This window comes from Bos javanicus, chromosome 6, assembly GCF_032452875.1.
Source record: "Bos javanicus breed banteng chromosome 6, ARS-OSU_banteng_1.0, whole genome shotgun sequence".
NCBI lineage: Eukaryota > Metazoa > Chordata > Mammalia > Artiodactyla > Bovidae > Bos > Bos javanicus.
The window spans coordinates 88509015-88532369 of record NC_083873.1 but is presented as its reverse complement, the minus strand read 5'-3'; the positions used below and the strand labels follow the sequence as shown (position 1 = coordinate 88532369).

Here is a 23355-nt window from a genome sequence, read left to right as displayed (position 1 = left end):
TTCTGCAGAGCAGCTTTTGCAGTCACCCTCTTCATCCCTGACTAGTAGGCTTTTTCTTATTTCTTGATTCTATTTTTTCCTTCTGTGTCTTGTTACTCAGTTTTTTATAATGGAGCTTGGTTTTTAGAGTTACTGAACTTGTGGGAGATTATGCCTGTCCTTTTTGCATTTATTATATGACATAATATATATATATCATATATGTAGTCTTATTTTAATTAGCGAGTCTTTGATTCTATTACCCTTATAGCTACTGTCATTTGTTCAACTTAATTCTCATCTGTTGTTTCCTAGGCAATACATCACTAAGGTAGAGAATGCAAGCATAAATAAGACATATTCATTACCTTCCAGGAAAAGATAGTCCCATGAGGGTGATAGATACATAATTGTACATTTTCTGGTAGCCACATTTTAAAAAAGCAAAAAGAAATAGGAATTAATTATAAGGCTATATTTCACATAATATATCCATAATATTATTTAAACATACAATCAATACTAAAAAGTTACTGAGGTATTTTACATTTTTACTTCATACTAAAGTCTTTAAAATTTAGTGTGCATGTTATACTTACAGGTTAGAATGGTCAAATCATAAGTCATAAACTTTCCTGACTTTAGCACCAAAAGCCTCTCATCCCAGAAACCGCCTCCATACTGGGCAAATCCAGATGGCTTGCCACTCTATTTCTAAATATATATCTCAATATAACTTCATTGGAAATACTTGATTTGCATTTAGATTTGATTAAATGACTGAAAAAGTAGGTATCATTATTTAATTTCCCCCAGACATACAGAAAAGGTTTCTAATAACCAAATTATCAGTTTTTAAGTTAAAATTAAATAAAATTTAGAATTCAGTTCCTCAGTCACTGTAGCCATATTTCAAATACTAATAGCCACATATGGCTAGTAGTTAACTTTTTTGTATAGCACCGGCTTAGAGTAATAAAAACGTGAGGACTTAATTCACTAAATAAGTATTTAAACCATGATAGAGTATGACCACTGGTAAATCCAGTGTTTGTCCCTATCCATTGGTAGAAGTCAGAAGTAAACTATATATTAACAGTGTCATCATGTCTTAATTTATAGGTCTTTGTGTTTCAAAGTACTCTGTATCTTATGTATATTTTTTGTTCCTTTGACTTTTTATGGGCTTTGTTCCTTGAATCCAGTTACTTGAAAATAGTGTTTTCATTTCAAGACTTGTTTTTCAGCTTTCTTAGTTGAGTCCACAGTAGCTAATTTGGCCCAATAGCTGAGGATTCTTCTCAATATTCTGTGTGTTTTGAGGGCCTTTCTGCTCTGCTGTGGGAATCAAACCATTCCCAGTCCTGTTTAACCTCTTGGTGTTGTTCAGCCCCTTCTAGTGGTCTTTCCCTGGCCTCCAATAATTTTCCTTATGCACATGTGCTGATCAGAGCTCAGCTGAAGATTCTAGGGGAGCCCTCTGTGGATCTCTGGAGAACTGTCTGAATGTAGCACCTTCCTCCCCAGTAGTCTGCCCCATGAATTCTAGCCCCCTTCACTTCTCCAAACTCTTCTTCAATTCCAGGGAGACTGCTGGACTCTTTTTGGGTATCCTTTCCCTTCACTTTAGCCTGGAAACTCTCTGGGCAATACAGTATCATTTCTGTCTGCAGTGATCAGTGTTATGTATTGCCTGTCATTTCACATAACCTTCCTTTTTTGTTTGGAATGGGAAAATAAATCTTGTCTGTGCTACTCCATTTATGTGTAGAAGAGAAAGTGAGTCCACAGTAGTATTTCTTAAAACATGTAGCTGAAAATTACATGTGGTTGGAAAATCATACTTTTTTTCTTGCTTGCTTTAAGAATTGCCCATAAAGTTCAAATATTAGTCTTTATTAAAAAAAATTCACAAGTTAACTGCTAATGGGGAGAAAAAGATTTAATATCCAATTATTTGATACAGTAGAGTGGTATATGTGTGGGTGTGTATTTGGTATATGTACATATTATGCAATTGATGTTAACATTTTTAACTGTCTAATGAACTAATCAACAATTTTTTACAGACTGAGAGTAATCATGACACAGCGCTAACGCTTGCCTGTGCTGGTGGTCACGAGGAACTGGTACAAACTCTGCTAGAAAGAGGAGCTAGTATTGAGCACCGAGACAAGAAAGGTAGATAAGAAAAGTTCATTAACTTTTTTCTAAATTTGTATCTACTACTTGTAGTCCTATATTGATGCTTAGATAGAATAGAAAATAGCACTGTTCCTTTGCTTAGCTAAGATCTTTATTTTACTTCAGGTTTTACTCCACTCATATTGGCTGCTACAGCTGGTCATGTTGGTGTTGTTGAAATATTGCTGGACAACGGTGCAGACATTGAAGCCCAGTCAGAAAGAACCAAGGATACACCACTATCTTTGGCTTGTTCTGGGGGAAGACAGGAGGTATTGTTGTTCCCAAGTATAATTTCTTTTCCTCCCTCCATTTAACAAATATATGGTTTAATTTATATGATTTTGTAGGAACAGTGGACAGACATTAAGATTTATCACAGTAATGAATCTATTAGCTTTTTAGCAAAAGGATAAGAATTAATGTTAGCATAAGCTGTCTTGACAAAAAAAGCATACATTGTTTATTATCCTATTCATCTATAAGTACTGACTGCCGTGGAAATCCCTCTATCCTGCATTCAGACTAATAGAATGATTAAGACATCCCAAATCAAGTCAGCAAGCTTCCCATAAACAGGGCCTGTATTCATTCATCTTTTCCTCTCCCAGAGTATTTAGTATGAAAAGTACTTAAGCTCAGCCTCTGTTGCTGTCTACATATAAGATTAGTAGGGAATTAAGAGTGTTCAATTTTTAGTTGTTTTGAGTAATTTTATCTTTTAATTGTTCCCCAACCCTTCTTAACTCTAAAGGTTGGTTCTTGGGTAATATTATATAATCTTTTAGCTTTTTTTAGCTAGAACAGCTGGTGTACTTAGGTGTGGACTCAAGAACTTATAACTTACTCACTTGTGTGTCTTCTTTGGACATTTAATAATCAGTTGGATAACCCCATTTTAAATCCATTTTTTAAATCCAGTTATATTCACCAGTTGTGCTGTCTCTTTGGATTGATAACTTCTCAATAGGGAGTTGTTGAGTCTTATATTTAGGAAGCACTCTAGGTCATTCTCTTTTTCTATTTCACCATTCTCATTATTTTATGTATTCCACAGTGGAGGTGATTCTACCAGTCAGAATTGTAAATGTTTTGTTTTTGGAATATAATGAATAAAATTTTGACTTAACTGAAATTTTTGATCACTGTGTGATTTGAAGAGCTTCCCAGCAAATCTATATATCTCAATTTAAACTTCATTGGAAATACTTGATCTGTGTGTGTGTGTGCTCAGTCACTCAGTCATGAATGACTCTTTGCAACCTTATGGACTGAGAGACTAAGCGCACGCACACAAACACACACACACTTTATTGCTTAAGGGACTCCTTGTAAGATAAAATAACCTAATGCCAATTTGGGAACTTGATTTATAATCTTATTACATAAGCCACTTAGGCTTACTGACTAAAGGAAAAATCTGATAGAAAGTCACAGCTTCAGAAAAAGACAAAAATTGTATGATATTGCTTACATGTGAAATTAAAAAAAAATGATACTAATGAACTTATATACAAAGCAGAAATAGACTCACAAACACGGAAAACAAGCTTACAGCTACCAAAGGGGAAAGGAGTAGCTGATGAATAAAACAGGAGTTAGGGATTAACATATCCTCACTACTATATATGGAATAGATGACCAACAAGGACCTACTATATAGCACAGGGAACTATACTCAAAATTTTAGAATAACCTATAAGGGAAAAGAATTTGAAAAGGAAAAAATTATATATGTATATAACTGAATACATACGTGTTCAGTATATATATGTATATACAACTGAATTATTTTGCTATACACCTGAAACTAACACACAGTAAATCATATATGCTTCAATAAAAAAATAAAATTTAAAAAAGAAAGTGGTTAAGAATGTGAACTTAAAAAGACAAAAAAATGGTATAATAGACTAAAAGACCCCTGAATGACACTTAAGTAAATGCTAATATTCTCAGCTATCGGGGAATGTAAATTAAGACCCAGTGAGATATCACATCTACTAGAATGGCTAAATTAAAGATTGACAGTACTAAATTTTGCCAAATTGCCAAAACTAGAAACAGTAGTGATGTTCATCAATAGAATAGATAAACTAGTGTATTCATTTAATGGAATGCTGCACAATACATACAAGTTACTCTCAAACACTGTGTGATTCATTTATATGAAGATCTATGGTAAATGAAACTAGCCTGTGGGTAGAATTGACTGGGAAGGAACATGAATAAATAACAAATGGGAGAGAGATTCAGGAGGGAAGGGACATGGATATACCTATGGCTGATTCTTACTGATGTTTGACAGAAAACATATACAAAATTCTGTATAGCAGTTATCCCTCAATTAAAAAAATAATAAAGTGGAAAAGGCAGATTTAAATTAGTTTTATCCATTTGTCAATACTCGGTGAATATACAGTTTAAGTTTTGTGCATTTATTTAAAGTTACAGATTTCACCTAAAAAAAAAAAAAACCTGAAAAAAAATAAGAGGTTAGTTACTTGTACACTTGCTGATGTATTTAAGGGAAATTGTAGGTGTCTACACCTTACTTAGAAACAAAATGCATCAAAGATGAACAGACAAGTAACTGTGATAGAAAAGTAAGCATAATAGAATATTAATAGTAGAATCTACGTGATGAATGTATGTAATTTTTTTCAATTTTTCCATGTGCTTGAAAATTTTTTAGTAAAATTTTGGGGAAAAATAAGTATTAGCTTTACTCCAAAATTGTTTTTTACATTTAGTTTTTAAGGACATTTACATGTACAAATGAAAAAATCTATATAACACGTGAAGTATAAATCTTTCAATGAAAATACTGTCATTTCAACAGATTGCAAAATGGATTTTACTTATCCCTTTGTTGACTTCTAAGACCTTTTGCTTTTCATTTGAGACTGATTTTGTGCAAAGGATGAAAGGACTTTCCCTTTCTTTTATTATAGACAATATACCAGAAAAAAAGAGAAATCATAAATATACACCTTGCAAATTGTCTCGCCATAAGAAGAAAGCCATTTTTTCCCTTTTCTTTTTCCAGGTGGTGGAGCTGTTGTTAGCTCGAGGGGCAAATAAAGAGCACAGGAATGTTTCTGATTACACACCTCTAAGCCTGGCTGCTTCTGGTGGCTATGTGAATATTATCAAAATATTACTAAATGCAGGAGCTGAGATTAATTCTAGGTAAGTTTTAGTCTCTCTCTCCAAGTCCCTTAAGAGCGTAATGTTAAAGATATTTGTAGAACAACACATCTTTAATGCCATACTTAGGAAATGCCTGCATTACAGATTTAGAATTCAAATTTAAAATTATTGACATACAACTTGAAAAAATTATCAATTGCTGTATTTCTTACGGAATTCAGTAACTTCACTTTAATAATGAGTTAATTTGATTTTAGTCCAAGTTATTGTACAGAAAGTATTCTGGTTCTGGGTAGTAAAAGATTTGAAGTGTGTTCTTAAATAAGTGTACAGAATAAAGAATCTTAATCTTCAATCATGAGATAGAATTCTGTATTATCATCCAATTTTTCCAGGACATTTAAAAATGTATATTTTTCCTTCTGTTCTTCCCATACTTCCACCCCCAGAACTGGTAGCAAATTGGGCATTTCTCCTCTGATGTTAGCAGCTATGAATGGGCACACAGCTGCCGTTAAGCTCCTGTTAGACATGGGCTCTGACATTAATGCTCAAATAGAAACCAATCGGAATACTGCCCTTACCTTAGCCTGCTTCCAAGGAAGAACTGAAGTGGTTAGTCTTCTGCTTGATAGAAAAGCAAATGTGGAACACAGAGCTAAGGTAAGAAGAGGTCTGAGATTAGCCTATGGATTTATTTCTTTGACATTTAAGGTATACATTGGCAATATGCTTATTATAATTCTAGTACTTTGTAGTAATCTCTTTGTAGTCATCTCTTACATATATATTTATACATTTAAACAGAAGCCATTCTATATGACTCAGTTAAGCATCACCTCTTTAAAATACCTTAGCAACTTCTTTTTTTTTAATCTTTGAGAGAGACATTGCTTTCTTTTTCTTTATTTTTTAAAATTTATTTGTTTATGGCTGTGAAAGGTGTATCTGTGGCACGTGGAATACTCTTTGTGGGCATGCAGATCCCTCCATTACACATGTGGGCTCTTCACTGCTACACATGGGCTTCTCTCTAGTTGTGGTCCATGGGCTTAGTTGTCCTGCAGCATATGGAATCTTAGTTCCCTGATCAAGGATCGAACCCATGTCCCCTGCATTAGAAGGTGGATTCTTAAGCACTGGGCCACCAGGGAAGTCCCAGCAATAGATTTTTGTAGGTAATAATGACATTAGGGTTGTCAGCTAAAAACTATATACTATCATTAAAGAGAAGAGAGGAACAGAGCTTCCCTGGTGGCTCAGTGTTAAAGAATCTACCTGCAATGGAGGAGACCAGGTTCAGTTCCTGGGTCGTGAAGATCCTCTGGAGGAGGAAACGGCAACCCCTTCCAGTATTCTTGCCTGGAGAATACCATGGACAGAGGAGCCTGGCAGGTTACAGTCCATAGCGTCACAAAGAGTTGGACACGACTAAGTGACTAACACTTTTCACTTTCATATGCCAAGTACTTTCATCGTTTTTTTCCCCCACAAATTAACATTAGGCAGAATCATCTGCTTTCAGTAGATGTCACTGTAACTGAGAGAGGTTAGTAGTGTCAGTGTTGGAATTGAGATATGAATTTTGGTAACAGCTATATAATATAATTCCCCCAAATTATTATTCTTTAACATTTTGGTACTTTCTAGTCTCTTATGTGTTGTTTTTTATTTTTCACTAAACCTAGACTGGCCTCACACCACTAATGGAAGCTGCCTCTGGTGGTTATGCAGAGGTGGGCCGAGTCCTTTTGGATAAAGGTGCTGATGTTAATGCCCCTCCAGTGCCCTCCTCGAGAGATACAGCTTTAACCATAGCAGCAGATAAAGGGCATTATAAATTCTGTGAGCTTCTTATTGGCAGGTATGATGTTACCATACTCCACATGTGATACGGGGTTACTAGTGATGACTATTCTCTGTGCAGATTGTACTATTTAAAAATCAGATGTGATTACTTCTATTAACAGTGTTTTTTTTTTTTTTTAATGTTTTAAACCTACCTATGTTATTTTCCACCCATACAGAGCTATGCTGCATTGTTATTTTCAGTGCAGCCCAGGAATACTTTACTTCCTTTTTTGTCTGGGTATACACTTTTTAAGTGCTATAATAAGCTGTTGTCAGCCATAGTCCCATCACCCTCATAGTTTTGCAGAGATGTCACCCTAATTCGTGTAAGTCTGGCAATAATCTAGGCTTCACCATTGATTTTTCATGTTCTTTATGGTAATTAGGGCTTTTAAGTGAGTTATGAAACTGTTCAAGATATAAGATAGAGTCCACTTAGAGGTTGCCTGCCAGTCTTTCAGAGTTGCTTGTCTGCTAAATTTGATTGGCATGGTGCCCTAATAGTAGTATTTAGTAGTAGCTACTATCAACTACTGTTATTTGCCATGAGTCTTATTCACCGTGGTGCCCACTGAGTGCTAAACCTTCATGTTATTTTAGGATTCATTCTTTTCCAAAACCACATAATATAAATACATGAATACGAATAATCTGAAAGATATAATCACCTCATAGGATACTGTTTGTGCTCTAGGATACTGTTTAGTATATTATGATATTAACAGGATGTATCTTCTTATTTCTCCAAAAAATTTTTACATTTTCTCAGGATTTAAAATCAAAATTATGCACAAAGAATGAATTATTTTTAATTTAAAATAAGAAAAGCAGTTATTGATGTATGGTTAATTTTGATTTAGTGGCTTTTAATTTGATGAATGGAAATTCTTTATAATGTAATTTTGAGAGAAACACATTTTAGTCCTATGTATTTTTAAATAATTTTTTTTCTTTAAAGAATATTTTCACAAGTTAATAGTTGACTTTTATTATCATTTGTGTCATATATTTGAAAGTGATATTGTGTCATTCATTTAGGGGAGCCCATATCGATGTACGTAACAAGAAGGGGAACACTCCGTTGTGGCTGGCAGCAAATGGCGGACACCTGGATGTGGTTCAGTTACTGGTGCAAGCAGGTGCAGACGTGGATGCAGCCGACAACCGCAAGATAACTCCTCTTATGGCAGCATTTAGAAAGGTAGAAGTCTTTCATTCTCATCCACTTGGGTGTTTTCACTTAGACTAGGAAGTTCATCATTTAATTATCACTAAAGACCCTCATTTTAGGAGCTAACAGCAAAGGTAAAAACAGTAAGATAATAAGCAAATAATCACTCTGATGGCAACATTGAAAGTTAGATAATAGGTATCCCAGAAAAGCTATCAATAGTATCAGTATTGGATGTCAAAGCTAAGTAAACTTTTAAAAATTGTACTATGTAGAATTTTCAAATTCTAGTTGCAGTCTTACTCTTTTGCAAAATATGAATCCACCTAAGAGTAATTAATTACTTATTTATGAATGAGTGTTTTCTTGTATTAGCACACAGAAAAATTTAACTTAAATTGATTTTATTTTTAATTATTCACATTAATTTCTAGAGAAAAAAAAGAAAAATGAAAATTGAGCTGCCAATATTTGAAACCTTCAGAAGTAGAAATAAATTTTGTGAAATTAAAACTTTCTGTAGTGCATAACATAGAACTATATCTAAGTTACTTGATTTAATGATTTGATCTCCTAAATGCAGGTCTGATTTGTTATTTGGAAAGCCAGTTTATTATTCCAGGGATTATAGTTTTGAGCTTTCTCATTCAGTAGGTAAAATCTCATACAGATTCTAAATTATTTTGTTGTATTGAAAAATTGTTTTTTAAAAAAATCATCTTTTCCTTTTTTCTCTTATTAATTTCTCTTATTCTTTATACCATCTCTTCCCTGGGTGTTCCAGGCTACCTTCCCACTGACTCTGAATTTTCTTTCCTCTCTAATCATACTTATTCTCAGTGACTAGCTCCCTCTTCAAGCAAGCTAGCATATCAAGTTTATCTTCCTAACCATTTCACTCTGTTAGTATCCTCTTCAGGAAACTTCCTGTCTCGCCAGTCTCTGTAATCCTCTGAAACCGAATCTTAGCTGTTATTCAGAGACTAGTCTAGTGCCCTTTGAACTCATCTCGCATTGAGTCCCTCATGTGATTTTTCTATTTGCTTGGGCTTTTTTGTGTCACTGTCTCTCATATCACCTTTGTTCTCATCTCAGGAATGCCAATGTCCTTCCTCAATTTTCTAAAATTACTCATTTCTTGGGTGCAGTGTAAATCTCCCCTTCTACAGAAACTCTTCCCATTCCATTTGAGCTCACATTGAAATACCTTATCTCTTATAACATACATATACCTCATGTTTCCAAATAGACTTAGCTCCTTAAGCAGGGCACTTACCTTTTATACTCTTTCGTTATTCATTTCATTACTTATTTTCTTATTACCTACTGTGTACAATTGTACAGATTCCAAGTGTTGCATTTTGTACAAAATGTAATAATCATAGATCCACAGGCAAAATTAGGTAACTGAATTGTCCCATATAAATATTTTTAAATACTGTAGAAGTGTTAATGAGGCATCAAGCAAAGGTGCAAATGCCATTTAAGGTATTCATTAAAAGATACAGGTAGTTTTAAAAAATTAATTAATTTATTTTAATTGGAGGATAATTACTTTACAGTATTGTGGTGGTTTTTGCCATACATCAACATGAATCAGCCATGGGTGCACGTATCCCTTCATCCTGAATCCCTCTCCCACCTCCCCCCCCACCCCATCCTTCTGTGTTGTCTTAGAGCACCGGCTTTGAGTGCCCAGCATCATGCATTGAACTTGAACTAGTCATCTGTTTTACATATGGTAATATACATGTTTCAGTGCTATTCTCTCAAATCATCCCACCCTCGCCTTCTCCCACATAGTCTAAAAGTTTGTTCTTTACATCTGTGTCTCTTTTGCTGTCTTGCATATAAGGTAGTCGTTACTATCTTTCTAAATTCCATTATTTGCATTAATATACTGTATTGGTGTTTCTCTTTCTAACTTGCTTCACTCTGTATAATAGGGTCCAGTTTCATCCACCTCATTAGACCTGACTCAAATACATTCTTTTTTATAGCTGAGTAATATTCCATTCCGTATATTACCACAACTTCCTTATCCTTTGCCTGCCAATGGACATCTATGTTGCTTCCATGCCTTAGCTATTGTAAACAGTGCTGCAGTGAACATTGGGGTACATGTGTCTCTTTCACTTCTGGTTTCCCTGGGGTGTATACTCAGCAGTGGAATTGCTGGGTCATATGGCAGTTCTATTTCCAGTTTTTTAAGGAATCTCCACACTGTTCTCCATAGTGGCTGTACCAGTTTGCATTCCCACCAACAGTGTAAGAGGGTTCCTTTTTCTCCACACCCTCTCCAGCATTTATTGTTTGTAGACTTTGATGGTGGCCATTCTGACCCACGTGAGATGATACCTCTTTGTGGTTTTGATTTACATTTCTGAAATAGTGAATAATGCTGAGCATCTTTTCATGTGTCTATTAGCCATCTGTATGTCTTCGGAGAAATGTCTGTTTAGTTAAAAGGTACAGGTAATTTTAAAAGATGTAGATGAGAAGGTAAAAAATAAAGGCAACAGAGGAAATGTACTGACTATAAACATATGTTTATCCATCTGTTTAGAGGTGTTGTGTCAATAATAGTATAGATTAGAGAAAGTAGAGAGTCTCTTGAATAGGGTCTAAAGATTTTTAACATAGAGAATTTTGTTAATAGTAAATAATATAACCATTGTTCAAGCTTTAGGCACGTGTATCTTATTTTCTTTTAATACCTAATACAGTACTATCTGTTCAGTTTTCACCTGAAAAAAAGAACAAAATTGTTATTTCTACTCTTTTGATGCTTAACATGGAAATAGGATGCTAAGATCTAATGAGTTAGCTGGGGCTGGAGGGGAAGGTGAGGTTTTTCTTTCACACATATCATGTATTTCTTCATACTGACTTTTGGTTATCTTTTTAAAAATTCAGAATGGTTTAGACTAACACTGACTGACTGACTAGAATTTTAGCTCAAATTATTCTATATCTTTTCAGGAGTTGGAATGAGAGTGAACGGTGTAGATTTATCTAATTCATTAAAACCAAAGCCTGTCTCTTTTTTTGTTTGTGTGCTCAGTCGCTCAGTCATGTCTGACCCTTTGCGACCCCATGGACTGTAGCCTGCCTGGCTCCTCTGTCCATGGAATTTTCTAGGCAAGAATACGGGAGTGGGTTGCCATTTCCTATTTCACTTTTTTATTTGAAATGCCAATAATACCCAACTTAACTCTTTATTTTGTGGCACGAATGCCAATGAAATCGTTGTTCAGACAGACTAGATTTACTGAATTCTGATAGAGTTTGTTTTCAGTCTGACACTGATATCTGTTTTTTAGGGTCATGTGAAAGTGGTGCGCTACTTAGTCAAAGAAGTCAATCAGTTTCCATCAGACTCTGAATGTATGAGATACATAGCAACGATCACTGATAAGGTAATACACTGATTAAATTCATCCCCACTGTATGAACTTGGGATCCCATTTGGCTTTTTTATATTTGTATATTCCACATTAAGAAAAGAAGCCTTAGTTTGAGCAATAATGTGTGGCATATAACTATTTTCATTTATGTAGTATTTGGGAATGAAGTATGCTGTTGAAGAAACTCTTCAGAGTATTTACTTACCTAATGAAGAATATGAAGTCAAATAGGCCTTAGAAAGCATCACTACGAACAAAGTTAGTGGAGGTGATGGAATTCCACTTGAGCTATTTCAGATCCTGAAAGATGATGCTGTGAAAGTGCTGCACTCAATATGCCAGCAGATTTGGAAAACTCAGCAATGGCCACAGGACTGGAAAAGATGTTTTCATTCCAATCCCAAAGAAAGGCAGTGCCAAAGAATGCTCAAACTACCGCACAATTGCACTCATCTCACACGCTAGTAAAGTAATGCTCAAAATTCTCCAAGCCAGGCTTCAGCAATACGTGAACCGTGAACTTCCAGATGTTCAAGCTCGTTTTAGAAAAGGCAGAACCAGAGATCAAATTGCCAACATCCGCTGGATCATCAAAAAAGCAAGAGAGTTCCAGAAAAACATCTATTTCTGCTTTATTGACCATGCCAAAGCCTTTGACTGTGTGGATCACAATAAACTGTGGAAAATTCTGAAAGAGACGGGAATACCAGACCACTTGACCTGCCTCTTGAGAAACCTATATGCAGGTCAGGAAGCAACAGTTAGAACTGGACATGGAACAGCACACTGGTTCCAAATAGGAAAAGGAGTACGTCAAAGCTGTATATCCTCACCCTGCTTATTTAACTTCTATGCAGAGTACATCATGAGAAACGCTGGACTGGAAGAAGCACAAGCTGGAATCAAGATTGCCGGGAGAAATATCAATAACCTCAGATATGCAGATGACGCCACCCTTATGGCAGAAAGTGAAGAGGAACTAAAAAGCCTCCTGATGAAAGTGAAAGAGGAGAGTGAAAAAGTTGGCTTCAAGCTCAATATTCAGAAAACGAAGATCATGGCATCTGGTCCTATCACTTCATGGGAAATAGATGGGGAAACAGTGGAAACAGTGTCAGACTTTATATTTTTGTTCTCCAAAATCACTACAGATGGTGACTGCAGCCATGAAATTAAAAGACGCTTCCTCCTTGGAAGAAAAGTTATGACCAACCTAGATACCATATTGAAAAGCAGAGATATTACTTTGCCAACAAAGGGCCGTCTAGTCAAGGCTATGGTTTTTCCATATGGATAGATGTGAGAGTTGGACTGTGAAGAAAGCTGAGTGCCAAAGAATTGATGCTTTTGAACTGTGGTGTTGGAGGAGACTCCTGAGAGTCCCTTGGACTGCAAGGAGATCCAACCAGTCCATTCTAAAGGAGATCAGCCCTAGGTGTTCTTTGGAAGGAATGATGCTAAAGCTGAAACTCCAGTACTTTGGCCACCTGATGCGAAGAGTTGACTCATTGGAAAAGACTCTGATGCTGGGACGGATTGGGGGCAGGAGAAAAAGGGGACGACAGAGGATGAGATGGCTGGATGGCATCACTGACTTGATGGAGGTGAATCTGAGTGAACTCCGCGAGTTGGTGATGGACAGGGAGGCCTGGCGTGCTGCGATTCATGGGGTCGCAAAGAGTCAGACACGACTGAGCGACTGAACAGAACTGAACTGAATGAAGTAATAAAACATTTTCTATGATAGAATTACTTTAGTTTTTTAGATAGTACTTAAGCTAATTTAATTTTAATGTTGATGATAAACAACCTAAAGCAAGTTATTGTTACTATTCATTAGTGATATAATCTAACCAGACTGATAACTCTTCTGAGAGGAACAAGTCAGTGAATTTTTTTTATACTTAAGCAAAAATTAGCATAGTACTTTTACTTATGGTCAAGAAAACTCTTAACATGTTCAACATAATATAAAAATCAGACTGTCAGCTTAAGAATGAATTTGCTAGGATATTTTTGCAGGAAAGGAAGAGAACATAAAATAAATCCCCTTAGAATTCTAATTGAAATCAAAATATTGGAATGAAATCCTAAGACATGCCTCTGAAAAATGTGAAAATGTCTTTCATTTTCTCAGTTATTATGTGACAGCAACTTTTCTCATTAATTTTTGATTTAACATAGCTAATCCACTGTCTTGCCTGCCTCTAGATTTTTTCATGAGAATTAGTATTCCTAGATATCTATGTAGGGGGACAGAAATTGAAAATAAGGCTTTATCTTAGTATGGAAATATCCCTTTCCTGTCAAAAAGTGTGTTCTGAAAATGAAATAAGAGAAAAGTCTATAAATATTGTTTTTTATGAATGATTCAGCATAAGAAGTTACAGAAACAAAGTATTTGAGAACAGTTCTTGCCAAATAAGTATTTAAAAAGTTTTTAAACCCATTCTCTTTTGTTGACATTGCCTTTCCTTTAGCCTGTTAACGACCTAACAGATTATTGCAGGTCTATTTGCAGTATGATTTCTCATTTTTAAAATTATAGGACTAAATAATTTTAGTACCAGTCAAATGGATATTATTTTGAAGAACAGTAGAGGCTCTTTGCTTATGTATTTTAAAAAACATGCCATTTAAATTATGTTTTTATGTGTACCCTTTTTGCCCTACTATTGATCTTTACTGCTTATGTTCATTCGAGTACCTTATTTAATATTTTCATGTTTTCAGGAATCTCTCTAAATGTTAATTATTTTGAGGTTAGAAACATCTTAATTTTTTTGTTTTAGGAGATGCTGAAGAAGTGTCACCTTTGTATGGAATCAATAGTACAAGCCAAAGATAGACAGGCTGCTGAAGCAAACAAAAATGCCAGCATTTTATTAGAGGAGTTAGACTTGGAAAAGGTAACCTTTCCATATGATAACCTTTACATATGAAAAATATTATCTACTTTTTTCCTTTCTGCTTTTCTTCCTCCTTATTTGTAATCTGTGGTTTTTTGCTTTGTTTTGCTTTTGCTTTAAATTATGTTCATGGTTTTCTCTCCAAGTTTGGCTCAACTGGTAGAATTGAGTATTTTAAATATTGTTATATCATTAAAGTAGTTTTCTTTATGGTTAAATTAACAAAATGTTATTGTAGGAATTGCACTGATCTGGAAGTGAGAGAGCCTGGCCTCTAGTGCTCAGTTATCTTAACAAATGTTCTGTTAATCCCCATCCAAATCTCTTTCAGGCATACTACAGCATCATCCCCATTATTCCTGCAGGGAGTAAAATACTCCAAACATTGTATAGTTTGGACAGACCCATAGCTGCTTCTTTACTCTCTGTTCCATCACTGTCCTCTAGAATGTAATATTATAGAAATAGTAATCATAGAAGGAAAAGAATTGGTTGGTATTGAATATTATAGAATATATATTCTGCCATGTTTTATCTTTTTTAAAAAGGTTAAAAATGCTCTAAAGTTTAACATGAAGTTTTAAATATGCAGTAATAGTGGGGCTGGAGCACTGGCCCCTCCCCCACGCAGCTGAAAATCCACATGTAACTTTAGAATTGGGCTCTACGTATCTGCCGTTTCAAGTCCATGGATTTCAACCAACTGCAATTTGTGTAGTATTGTAGTACTTACTTATTTTAAGGAGTTCGCATGAAATGGGCCTGTTGAAGCCCATGTTGTTCACAAGTTATTTGTATATTAGAATATTTTTCATTAGAGTCAGGTACATTCTTTTTGTTTAGACTTACTATGTTAAGCTACACATTTCATCTTGCATGAAGAAACTAAAATTATTTTAAACATTTTTTTCTAAAGTCAATGTAAAAATACTCTATTTTCTGAAAAATATATTTAATATTAAGGTTTTTCATTTAAAAAATTTTTCTAGTTTATATTCTGATCAAATAAAAATTAGCTTTTTCTTGGCCACTTTGAGGTTTTAATTGAATATGAACATATTGTTACAATCACTGTAACGATTGTTATAGTGATTGTTACAGGCTATTATAATACAGTATTATAGTATTATAATATCCTGAGAACAATTTGTTATAATCACCGTAACGATTACTTTACCTGTCTGGAAGTTAGAGAGCCTAGCCTCTATAATGCTCAGTAATCTCAACTAATGTTTTCTTAATCTTCATCCAAATCTGTACTACATTGATCCTGAACCTTGTAATTTGTTGCCAACAGATTTATCAGAAGTACCAAATGCACTAGGAAGACATACACGACCAAGGCATAACCAGCTAGTGAAATATGACCAGTTCCATCTAGTATTTATTTAATGTTTACTAAAATACCAGGCGATATATAGGGCCAAATTATAGGAGAGAATGTAAATTATTTGAGTCTTCTCTATAAAAGTGTTATTACCCTCATATTACAGATGGAGAAACTAAATCTATGGGATAATAAGTAATTTACCTAATCTAGGATAGGATTTAAATCTACTTTTTTATTCTAAGTTCCCTGGTTTCCTTGCTCCCCTTAATTGAAGTCCACCTGCGTTTTAGTGCTTCCTCCTTACAGTATTATAATGTCCTGTTTTTGTATTACTCTCTCATTTTTAAATGTTAGATTCTCTAAGTATTATTTAATGATACTGTTTCTTTTTGCATTGTTATAAATCTCAGAAGGGCTTCCTTGGTGGCTCAGTGGTAAAGAACCCTCCTGCCAGTGCAAAGGACACAGATTTGATCCATGGGTCAGGAAGATCCCCTGGAGAAGGAAATGGCAAGCCACTCCAGTATTCTTGCCTGGGAAATCCAATGGATAGAGGAGCCTAGAAGGCTACAGTCCTTGGGGTCACAAAGGAGTGGGGCACGACTTAGCAACTAAACAAAAACACAGTTGTAGAAAGCATCCTTTTTTTTAGCTGAGACATAGATGTCTGTTTTTAAATAAAATTTTTGTTTCATCCCTTTGTTGTTTATACGTTACATGAAATACATTTAGGAATATACTGCAAGCCTGTGGATTACAAAGTCAAACAGCATTTAGGCATATGTCCAGTTGTGCATGTCTATTCTTAATGTGAATGGGTTTTTCTTTGTTACAATATGTGCAGTGTAAACTGTGAACTCTGCAAAGTTGACTCATATTTTAGTCTCCCTTTCACATCTTTCTACTCTTCTTCCCTTCTTTATTTTCATGTTCTGATATTCTAAATACTACAGTTTACTTGTTTGTCTCTCTCTACCACTAGAGTGTATGAACCACAAAATGATGCCTGGCATGTTAGTAAACATTTGTTGAACACATAAATATTCATGTATGTGAAGATAGTATACTTGAAAAATAAAAGAATGATGTGAACATAATACTCTAATACTTGCTTTTCCCACTCTCAATAACTGAAAAATATTTTCAGTTGATAGTGATTTATAACTGAGTAATATACTACATAGTAAGTTTCCAGTATTGTCACTACACATAATGTTGCAATAAACATTATTATACATATTTTGCTATATTTTGGCACTTTTATTTTTATGGAATAAGTTTCTTTCTTCACATGAGTCAGTATATTTTAGATTTGATACTTCCAGAATATTTCCCTAATACCATCAGCAGTACATAGTGTTGTTTCCTTGAATTCTTGCCAGCCTTTCTTAACCTTGATGTTAATGTTTTCAGAGCCTCAGATTTAAAGCAATTCGATAGGAACTTCCTTCAGTGTCATTGCATATTTCCCCATAATATTAATTCTTAATCATAAATTAATTAGATGTAAATTATTCCATATGCATTGATACTTTATAAGCAGTTTTGAATGAGGGTGGTATATAGATTATGGAGGAGACTATTCTGCCTGAACTGCAGCTTCTTTCTAGTGTATTTGGTAAATTATCAGATTGAGATGTGTTACGGTTTGGTTCACAGTTTTTTGCTTATGATTTACATCTAGAAAAATACACCTTTTTGCCATTTGAGACTTGGTACATTCTGGCTCCACCATTTCTGATTTAGAAACATCACTGAAGTTGGTCTTATTTAGTTTAACTTGGATGTTCTACATGGATAACTTATTACTTTAATCAACCTTTCTAATTTGAAAATGTTGGTTAATAGGTTTGTGAAAATTGCTGCTCAATACGGCTTGTTATATTTATCAGATTACCTTATGCTTATGCAGCAAACATTTGATTCACTGAGTATTTACTATGTGCAAGAGTTCATGCTCTGGAGCAGTTCCTCTGGTCTAACTTTGGAATACTCGCAGTTAGTTGCTTGATCTCTTAGGACATTAACAACTAGGTTATGCTTTGGGCTGTTAGAATCCATGGTGGATGTTATTGGTCTGCATTTTTAATGTTTTTACCCCTGTACTTTATCACTTCTTATTTCTCCCCTTTGTAAACTTTCATTAATCTTTTAGGGAATTATGTAGGGTATATTTTTAAAATATTTCTAATGGATGTTTTCTTTTTTGTCCGTTTTTGAACTGATTCATATGCCCACCTCACAATCACAGTTCTATACATTTCATTCTCTGATTATCACCTCTTTTCAGCTTTACTCCCTCTAGAGTAAAGCTGCCTCCAACAATCCTGAAAACATTCTGTCTACCAGTAAATAGTCAGATCCATTTATAATGCCACCCTTCACTGGCCTGACTCTTCTTTTTCCTTATTCTTACCTCAAGCCTAGTAACTAAGTTTCTAAGAGGGGGGAAAAAAAGCATCAATCTTGATGACTAATTTTACTTTAAATGTGTGACAGTGAACCCTTTAATGCTGCCCAGTAGTCATACTATATATTTCCCTAGTTTATTCTGCCTCTCATCTAGACCACTGTTTCTTTCTCCTTTATCCTGTGACATCTAGTATATCCTCTTTTTTCAACCTCAGTTGATGATCTTGCAGCCTACTCCAATCAGTGAGAAAACCGAAGCACCAGAAGAAAACTGCCAGAGACATCCCCCCTGTACCCATATACCTCCTACTAGTTACTGGATAAACTTATTGTAACCAATCCCTCCAATTGTGAGCTAGATCATATTTTCTGTCTGCTATGGCTTACTCAAAAACATTGTTGTAGCAATTGTCTTTTCTTCTATATCATTTTGCTCTCTTTCCTGAATCATCCTCATCAACATGCACATTTCTTTATCCAGTCTTAAGAAAGCTTTTGATTTCTCCAGTACCTCTCTCCTGCCCCTGTTTCTTTGGCTGCAAGCCCATTTCTGTGCTCCCATTTGCAGCAGAACTCCTTGTCTACTTTGGTAATTTCCAATTCCTTTTTTCTTGAGTCTACTCCTGCTAGGTTGTCACTCCCTCAGCTCTACCAAACTATGTTTTTATGGTCTCCAGGGACTCTCATGTAGCTAAATCCAATGATTACTTCTCTATCCTTATCTTACTAAACCTAGTAACACGTGACATACTGTTTTTACTTAGCCTCCATTACATTACACACTCTTGGTTTTTCTCTTAATCTTTCTGAGTATTCCTTCTTGTGTCTCTAGTTCCTCCTCATCTCTTCTCTTAATTGGTAAGCCATTTAGCTTTTTACAGGATCTTCTTTATCCATTGATCATCTCATCCTGCTTCTTACCTTTATATAATAGCTGATCCAAAATCTATATCTTTAGCCCAGACCTCTTCCCTACACTCTAGTCTCTTATATCCAGCTAGCTACTCAACATGTCCTTCTGGAAACCTAATTAAACATCTCATACTTAATGTCCAAATATGAACTCCTGATCTTTGCCTACTCCAAACCCACAACTCTATAATTGCCCAGGCTAAAAATCTTGATATGATCTTTGATTTTTTCTCCACTGTGTTGCAAAATTGAGTGACCTTTGCCTTGGATCTCTATCTGAAATCCTAGTCTCTATTCATCTCTTCTCACTCTGGTTCAAGTCACTAATATCATCTCTTACCTTTATTTCCACAGTAGTCATTTAACTAATCTCCCTGATTCCATCACTGCTCTGCAATCTGTTCTCTGTTTAACACTTAAAGTGATCATCTTGTATCACTTAGACCAGATCACTCTTTTGCCCAAAACCCCACAGTACCATTTCACTCAGAGTAAAAGATAAAAGTTTTAAAAATCCCTTTTGGGATGTGTCTGGTGGTGAAAGTAAAGTCTGATGCTGTAAAGAGCAGTATTGTATGGGAACATAGAATGTTAGGTTCATTAATCAAGGTAAATAGGATGTGGTCTGACAGGAGATGGCAAGAGTGAATCAGTGAACTAAAAATGGATGGGAATGGGTGAATTTAATTCAGATGACCATTATATCTACTACTGTGGCAAGAATGCCTTAGAAGAAATGGAGTTGCCCTCATAGTCAACAGGAGTCTGTGATGTAGTACTTGGATGCAATCTCAAAAACGACAGAATGATCTCGGTTCGTTTCCAAGGCAAACCATTCAGCATCACAGTAATCTAAGTCTATGCCCTAACCACTAATGCTGAAGAAGCTGAAGTTGACCGGTTCTTTGAAGACCTACAAGACCTTCCAGAACTAACACCACAAAAAAGATTTCCTTTTCATCATGGGAAACTGGAAGGTAAAAGTAGGAAGTCAAGAGATACCTGGAGTAACAGGCAAGTTTGGCCGTGGAGTACAAAATGAAGCAGGGCAAAGACTAATGGAGTTTTGCCAAGAGAACATACTGGCCATAGCAAACATCCTTTTCCAGAAACACAAGAGATGACTGTACATGTGGAGATCACCAGATGGTCAATACCAAAATCAGACTGGTTATATTCTTTGCAGCCAAAGTTAGAAAAACTATATACAGTCAGTGAAAACAAGATTTGGAGCTGAGTGTGGCTCAGATCATGAACTCCTTATTGCCAAATTCAGACTTAAATTGAAGAAAGTAGGGAAAACCACTAGGCCATTCAGGTATAACCTAAATCATGTCCCTTATGATTATACAGTGGACGTGACAAATAGATTCGAGTGATTAGATCTGTTAGAGGGCCTGAAGAACTATGGATGTAGGTTAACATTGTACAAGAGATGGTGACAAAAACCATGCCCGAGGGAAAAAAAAATGCAACAGGCAGAATTGTTGGCTGAGGAGGCCTTACAAATAACTGAGAAAAGAGAAATGAGAGACTTCCCTGGTGGCCCAGTGTCTAAGACTCTGAACTCTCAATACAGGGGGCCTGGGTTTGATTCCTGGTTAGGGAACTAGATCCCACATGCCACAGCTAAGACCCAGTGTGTATATATATATTTATATTTTTAAGAGAAGCGAAAGGCAAAAGTGAAAGTTATATCCAACTGAATGCAGAGTTCTGAAGAACAGCAAGGAGAGACAAGAAAGAAAGCCTTCTTAAGTGAATAATGCAGAGAAACAGAGGTGGCAAGAATATACAGACGAACTGTACAAAAAAGATCTTAATGACCCAGATTACCACAATGGTGTGGTCACTCATCTAACGGCAGACATCCTATAGTGTCAACTCAAGTTGGCCTTAGGAAGCATTACTACAAACAAAGCTAGTGGAGGTGATGGAATTTCAGCTGAGCTGTTTCAAATCCTAAAGTTCTGCACTCATGCCAGCAAATTTGGAAAACTCACCAGTAGCCACAGGACTGGAACAGGTTTTCTCTTTCTATCCTAAAGAAGGGCAATGCCAAAGAATGTTGAAACTACCACACAATTGTGCTCATCTCACATGCTAGCAAGGTAATGCTCAAAATCCTTCAGCCTAGGCTTCAACAATATGTGAACCGATAAATTCCAGGTATACAAGCTGGATTTAGAAAAGCCAAGGAACTAGAGATCAGATTGCCAACATCTGTTGGATCATAGAAAAAGCAAGAAAGTTCCAGAAAAACATCTACTTCTGCTTCATTAATACACTAACACCTTTGACTGTGTGAATCACAAAAAACTGTGAAAATTCTTAAAGAGATGGGAATACCAGACCACCTTACCTGTCTCCTGAGAAATATGTACGCATGTCAAGAAGCAGGTTAGAACCGGACATGGAACAATGGACTGGTATGGAATGGTTCAAAACTGATAAAGGAGTACCTCAAGGCTGCATATTGTTACCCTGCTTATTTAACTTATATGCAGAGTACGTCATGCAAATTGCCAGGTTGGATGAATCACAAACTGGAATCAAGATTGCTAGAAGCAGTATCAATAACCTCAGATATGCAGATGATACCACCCTAATGGCAGAAAGCCAAGAGGAACCAAAGAGCCTCTTAGTGAAGGTGAAAGAGGAGAGAGAAAAAGCTGGCTTAAAACTCAACGTGCAAAAACCTTAAGATCATGGCATCTGGTCCCATCACTTCATGGAAGATAAGATGGGGAACAATAGAAACAGTGACAGACTTTCTTTTCTTGGGCTCCAAAATCACCTGCAGATGGTGACTGCAGCCATGAAATTAAAAAATGCTTGCTCCTTGAAACAAAAGCTGTGACAGCCTAGACAGCATACTAAAAATCAGGGACATCACTTTTCTGACAGAGGTCCATATAGTCAAAACTATGGTTTTTCCAGTTGTTATGTACACATGTGAGAATTGGACATTAAGAAGACTGAGCACCAAAGAATTGATGCTTTTGGACTGTGGTGCTTGAGAAGATTCTTGAGAATCCTTTGGACAGCAAGGAGATCAAACCACTCAATCCTATAGGAAATCAGTCCTGAATATTCATTGGAAGGACTGATACTAAAGCTGAAGGTCCAATGCTTTGACCACCTGATTCAGAGAACCAACTGTTTGGAAAAGAGCCTGAAGCTGAGAAAGATTGAGGGCAGAAGAGTAGGAGGCCACGGAGGATGAGATGGTTAGATAGCATTTATCAACTCAACAGACCTAAGTTTGCGACATTCCCAGTGACAGTGAAGGACAGGGAAGCCTGGTATGCTTCAGTCCATCTGGTCACAAAGAGTTAGACATGACTGAGCAACTGAAAAACAAGAACAACTACAGTGTCATTTCCAGCAGAGTAAAAGATAAAAGTCTTTAAATGCCCTGTTGGACCTTAGGTAATCAAGACCACTGATATGCTATCTGAAAGTGATTTTCTACTATTCTCAATCAAACTGGCCTACATAAACATGCCAAAGAATGTTCAAAACTACCACACAATTGCACTCATCTCACATGCTAGTAAAGTAATGCTCAAATTCTCCAAGCCAGGCTTCAACAGTACGTGAACCGTGAACTTCAAGATGTTCAAGCTGGATTTAGAAAAGGCAGAGGAACCAGAGATCAAATTGCTAACATCCGTTGGATCAGAAAAAGCAAGAGAATTCCAGAAAAACATCTATTTCTGCAATATTGATTACGCCAAAGCCTTTGACTGTGTAGATCACAACAAACTGTGGAAAATTCTGAAAGAGATGGGAATATCAGACCACCTTACCTGCCTCCTGAGAAATCTTTGTGCAGTTCAAGAAGCAACAGTTAGTACCGGACATGGAACAACAGACTGGTTCCAGAATGGGAAAGGAGCACGTTAAGACTGTATATTGTCACCCTGCATATTTAACTTACATGCAAAGTACATCATGTGAAATGCTGGGGTGGATGAAGCACAAGCTGGAATCAAGATTGCCAGGAGAAATATCAATAACCTCGGATATGCAGATGACACCACC

At 35.9% G+C, this 23355-nt stretch overlaps 1 protein-coding gene across 12 annotated transcripts in view; it reads left to right on the top strand.

The window, feature by feature from the left end:
• Nucleotides 1–23355, top strand: part of ANKRD17 (ankyrin repeat domain 17) — a 166146-nt gene that overhangs the window by 112833 nt on the left and 29958 nt on the right. For all 12 annotated transcript variants that reach the window (XM_061420434.1, XM_061420432.1, XM_061420431.1 and 9 more), the window contains 8 exons: nucleotides 2049–2160; nucleotides 2290–2435; nucleotides 5213–5355; nucleotides 5766–5979; nucleotides 7005–7180; nucleotides 8206–8368; nucleotides 11662–11757; nucleotides 14538–14654. In XM_061420434.1, the coding sequence (XP_061276418.1) occupies nucleotides 2049–2160; nucleotides 2290–2435; nucleotides 5213–5355; nucleotides 5766–5979; nucleotides 7005–7180; nucleotides 8206–8368; nucleotides 11662–11757; nucleotides 14538–14654 (1167 nt within the window). The remainder of the gene's footprint in view (nucleotides 1–2048; nucleotides 2161–2289; nucleotides 2436–5212; nucleotides 5356–5765; nucleotides 5980–7004; nucleotides 7181–8205; nucleotides 8369–11661; nucleotides 11758–14537; nucleotides 14655–23355) is intronic.